Below are 6,000 nucleotides of genomic sequence, written 5' to 3'. Positions count from 1 at the left end.
GTGGCCACATTAACATAAGGGAATGCCCATCGTTACATGGGTGTTCTCATGCCAATGAATCAATGACGTGGGCGCAGGGGGCAGCCAGCTGACATCACCAGTTGTCAGCTGCCCAGCCACTATCCCCTGAGCATACAAGCATATGGTCGCCGACCATCAATTGATGTGGGTGTTATCCCACAGTCTGAGAATGGATGTTTATGTAAAACATCCATTCGCAGCCAGTGGAAAAGTATGCACCTTGTGAATGGTGAGTTGTGCCCAATGGAAAAATCGTTTCACGTTCATGGTTTTGAAGGAATTCACACGGCTAAGAATAGATTTGCTGCCATACACATCTTTTCACACAACGATCTCAGTAATTTGCAAGGCGGGATATCACTCTAGAGGGGGCCGTGCAATCAGTTTTTAGTTAACCCAATGGTTTGATCCAAACACAAAAGTACAGTGCAATCTAATTTTTGCTTTACCGAATGAATCATGGTCTATGTGCAGTGTTTGCAGAAGTAAAGTTGGTAACCCTTTATTCAATATATTTAAATCTAAAAAGGCAATAATTGGTTTAATATTAATGGTGAAATTTTTATTTTTTACAGATGGGTATCCATCCTTTCTGAAAACAGATATGACCTACAGTATGTAGATTTGATTTTGTCTGTATTGTACCATGTTGAATTATTTATTACAGCTGCATAAACCATGAATCGTCCTATTGACCATTTACCTACACACAAACAACCTTTGCCGGTTCACAGAGCAGAGTACACAGTGCAGCAATGCTCTTTCTTCAATAGGACTCAAGGCGCAGTGCAGCAAATACTCATTTAAGCGCTTTCCACCTGGACCAGCACAACATCTGCTGAGAAAGTTGCTGATAGTGCAGGACGATACCCCACAAGTGGACGGTAAAACCAACACCCCCTCATTTTCAATTTTGGGAATGCTTTAAAAAGGGCACAATAGGAACGGACAGATCCCTCAAAACTCATATCCCCCCATTATATCAGGAATCATGGGACTTAACGTCTAGTGCACTAGCATTTTTTAATACTTCATTTACTTTACTCATCCTATACTTCCACAATTGCATAGTAATATAAATACTGCATATATATATTTTTTTACTTTATTTGATTATATTGTGTATAATAAATTGTATATTTTTTAATTGTGAAATCAGTCCAATTGATTTTAGTATTTCTAATAAGCGCTGCTTAAACCTCTTTTCCTTTTGCTCACCCCTTGCATAGGGACAGACTATCCCTATTCTTATCAGCAGCTCAGTGAAACACCCTCAGTCAAGCGCTACTAGCATCACCCTCTAGGGGGTGTTGCAAATTCTTTTCTTTTTTCCATTTACCTACTATACAGGCCTTCATCCCTCAGGTACTGGTGCCGCCCAGGTGACCTGTAAAATTATTTTCTATAGAATCATCTAAATGATTTTCTTAAAACCAATAAATAAATGATTTCAGCAAATCTAAGCTTCCCAACCTATTTCATCATTGTGGGAATTTCTGATGCACCTGGCCTGCAGGTTCCCATCTTTCTTCTGGTTCTGCTCATTTACCTCATCACTGTTGGAGGTAACATGACCATACTTCTGTTGGTGTGCCTGGATTATCATCTTCGCACCCCCATGTACTTCTTCCTGGGGAACTTATCCATTCTGGACATGTCTTCTTCCACTGTCACGCTCCATAAGATTCTTACAAGTTTCATATTAGGTGATAAAAAGGTTTCCTATATAGCCTGCATGGCCCAGATGTATATCCTGGAATCTTTTATCGGACTCGAGCTCTTAATATTGACAGCTATGAGTTACGACCGATACACCGCTATATGTAATCCTTTACGGTATCACATTCTAATGAGCCAGAATGTCTGCGCTCTGTTAGCCACTGTCTGCTGGGTGTTGGCATTTGCTGAGAGTATACCTCATGCGGTTGTCATTGTCCATTTCACCTGCTATGTATCAAATCAAATCAATCACTTCTTTTGCGAAATGACACCACTTAAAACTATTTCTTGCAGTGATACGTCCATATTGGATCGTCTGACCTTCAATATAGGACTTTTTCATTCAACTTTTTCATTTTCTTTGACTTTTATACCGTATCTATTAATTATCAACACCATACTGAAAATCCATTCTAGTGCTGGCAGGCGGAAAGCTTTCTACACTTGCTCCTCACACCTCACAGTGGTCGTCCTGCTCTACGTGACTCTTATATGTCAGTATCTGAGACCAAGTCAGAGGGACAGCTTGGAATCCAATAAACTCTTTGCTCTCTTTAATACAGCCGCTGTTCCTATGCTTAATCCTCTTATTTACAGCCTGAAAAATAAAGATGTCAAATCAGCTCTAAAGCGAAGGCTAAATATAGATGGTAAGAAATATTAACCACGACACTCATTCATTTTTCCACCAAAACCGGTTATAATTGTATAAGTTTAATTTTAATGTTTTTAATTTAGCTTTTTAATATAATAAAGTTCAAAATGGAATTATATATTTTGTTGAAAAATTCAGCCCCTTCTTTGCATAGGCACCAAATGTAAATTTACAAAATAACCAATAACGATTTTTGCCCTATGATGGCCAACCCCCCCCCCCCCCCCCCGCCTCTGCATGCTACTGGCACAGGTTGTCGTTTTTTTTATTCCTCGCAAAAATATACCCCATAGTGAAAAATGTCCTATATCAAACCTTTCTCTAAAATTGTGCAGGAAATTGTTCAAAAACAACTAAGTTTGCACTAAAAAGGTATCTCATCAAAACCCTAAATAACAAAAACTTATAAAGTATATAGTGAATAGCCCAGCACTTACAACATATATAGATAATCCACAATCCTTTTATTATCACGTGAGTGAAAAAAAAATATTAATCACCCTTTCATGGGAAACATCCATTGTTTTTTTTGTTTGAACAAATGGTACCAAGTCATTATAAGGTTACAATTTCTTTATAGGCTATTTTGTGTGTCAGAAAATGCATGTCAGTGTTCCAAATTAATCTGGGAAAGAGGCATGAATACCAAACCTAACAGTTACAGGGGATCAATCCGTGACCTTTTTTTGGACAGTTGGAAAATCTACGTTTTGACAATTGTTGGTCGAATTTACATTTGACCTATTCAATCTAAGTGCCAATTTTTTGAATGTCAGCAAAAATTTGCCACAGTCGAAAAACTCATGGATAAGAGAATATCTTGCTGAGCCATGTGTTTCAGTTGAAAACGCAACCATGTTCGACAATTTTCCACGGATGCAGATTTAAGTTTAAACAAAGTCAAATCTAACTCAGTGGAAAAGACAGCCGAAAAATGCTTAATTGATTAGGGATATTCAGGTTTTTTGGCTAGCCAAAGAATCCAGGTAATATAGAGTTACTGGGGAATACAGCAGAAAACAAAAGATCCTAGTGCAGAGAACTTCTGGCAGAGAACTTTTAATAAACAAATGCACTCACAATATGACAATATTTTAATACATGTAATACATTGATCACCAGTTCAGAAAAGTTGGGGAGGCAAATTCTCCTCCCAAAGTCCAGATGGAAAAAGAACTAAGGTAACACATACCTGGGATCTGTGAGTGTGTGTGGGGGGGAGGGGGGGTCCCCACTTTTAGACACTGGTCAGTGTCCATACCAGGCCAAACGCATTGTAGACAAATATGTGTCCTTAGAAGGATTTGTCTCAAACGCGGTATGACCAGCAGTTGAAAATGGAAACCCCCTTAGGTGGATCAGTACAGATCCTGAGTATGTGATACCTTGGTCCTTTTTCCATTTAGACTATTGGAGGATAATTTAAATTCCACCTATGCTATACTGGTGATCAGAGTATTCCATGGTTTAAAATGTTGGGATATTGTGAGTGCATTTGTTTATTAAAGCACTAAAAGATATTACATCTATACGGTGATATTTGTGTATAATATGTTATTGGATGTAATCAAACATTATGTTTTAGACTTATTACGGCAGGAGGTTCCTAACTAAAATACTGCTCCTTTGTACAATACCGATTTACTCTCATGAGTCCCAATTTGGATTGGGTATCAACGATTAAGAGAAGCGCTGAAAGGAAATATAAACCTTTATTGATTAACACGCACTAAAGAAAATTGTAAACAGTAACAATTTGAAAGAAAAAAATATTAAAAAGAGATGTGAATATTAGACACAATATCTAAAAAAATATATAAACAACTGCATACAATCTAAAATGTAATAAAAATAGTCAGTAGTATTATATGTTTCCATATAATATTTAAATGACAAATTAATCAAGATTAAGAGTGACTGTTTCCACAATACAAACGAGTAAAATAAGACTAAATAAATTAAAATATACTAATTCTTATTATAGCTGCTTAGTGTCTTAGCCAAAAATGAGGCAGGATTCCAATGTATCTTTCATCACAATTAGAAACTTTCAATAACAGATTATGTACAATGTGATCATTTTGATATGATTCTGCATTTCACAGAAAAGAAACTAAATGTATTGCTCCACGGATAATTTAAATATGTTTCAGTTTTAACAATAAGGACGGTATTCAATCCCGGGTCATGATTGTCGGGCAGTCCTGATCCGGTCCCGTTCTCAGCCCACTCAACTGCATCTCGGCAGACGGGATTCAGTATTCCGCCTGCCGAGTGCCAAAAAATCGTCGAGATCTGGCCATGAGCTCTACAATCCACAGGCCATTCTCGGCAAAACAAACCCGACTGCTTTTAAAGTCGGGCTCTTTTTGCCGGGAAACCTGTTCAAAGATAGCATTGAATTGGTGCCCGCCGCTATTATCCCCATCAGAAATAGTGGCAGGGGATTGAATACCCCCCTAAGTGTTTTTGTTTTGGCCAATCTACTAATAGTTATTTGATATATACATTTGATATATACATTGTCATTATTTTAAATAAAAATCTTTTGAACTAAGAAAAGTTTAGTTAGCTTAATGTTAAATTATAAACTGTCTATAAAAGTCTTCTGTGGAAACAAGTGTGGACCCATAATATCAAGTTAAGCAGAAGTGTCCATTATACTTAGAAATTATCACAGACAAATAAACCCCCTAATAAGTACATCAATTATTGGAAGTTAAATAGGTGTTAATACAATTTATTAGATCTCCTGTGCACCAACTCATATATCTTGCCCCCATTTCTGAATTGATGGGGTCTGGGCCGGGGGAAGGTTTTTTGCACTGTAGGCACCACACACACACAAACACATAAAATGTATTTAAAAAATAACAGTTTCAATCTGTATAGTCCCTCTGGTAAGTAAAATAGAGATGATGATGATAGTGATGTCAGCCAAGAAGAAAACAATGTTGGTTGTCTGTTTGTCCAATGACATGCTGTAAACTATTAAAAGTATTGTTTCACTCAAGTCAATAATGCAGTAGTTATTGTTCAACTGTCAGGTATAGTACTGTATAATATAACGTACTTAAAAACTGTTGAACATCTTATTTTATTTAAATAAAATACAGCATTTAGATGTAGTTCACTTTTTAAATACTGTAATTGTTATGGTAACCTGTATTATAAACAGATTATTTTCTTTCAAATTAAGAACACATGGGTCACATTATTTGAATAAATATTATTATTATTATTCTAATTGAGGCACTTGAGGAACTCCTTTTCATAAAAATAAAGTAAATGCGGGATACAATTATTTAAATTCTTTTCCGTTTAATTGTAAATTATATATATATTTTTTTTAATTCATTTTTATTTGAGGTTTTTAAAATATAGACAAAACATATACATTTAACATCCACAAACATTACACTAGTTGCAACCAATACAACATATCATATTTAAAGCACATTTCTGACAACATAGTTTCCCCTAATTTAGAGATTTATTTTTGTCCGCACGTTCGCTCTCCTGTCCTCCACTGTTTTGTTACCTTCCTATACTTGGGCCAGCTACTTTGCTAACTCCACCTCTAATTGTCCTCTTGATCCTGTTTT

At 36.3% G+C, this 6,000-nt stretch overlaps 1 protein-coding gene across 1 annotated transcript; it reads left to right on the top strand.

The window, feature by feature from the left end:
- The first annotated feature begins 1,465 nt into the window (after positions 1–1,465).
- LOC146036949 (olfactory receptor 8J2-like) lies at positions 1,466–2,404 on the top strand. Its single transcript, XM_083160782.1, has one exon. It carries the CDS (start codon positions 1,466–1,468, stop codon positions 2,402–2,404), a length of 939 nt encoding a protein of 312 aa, XP_083016908.1.
- Positions 2,405–6,000: the final 3,596 nt, after the last annotated feature.

Source organism: Crinia signifera, chromosome 9 (genome assembly GCF_055691185.1).
Source record: "Crinia signifera chromosome 9, ASM5569118v1, whole genome shotgun sequence".
Taxonomy (NCBI): Eukaryota; Metazoa; Chordata; class Amphibia; order Anura; family Myobatrachidae; genus Crinia; species Crinia signifera.
The sequence above is the reverse complement of the archived record's forward strand: the minus strand, read 5'-3'. Positions and strand labels throughout refer to the sequence as shown.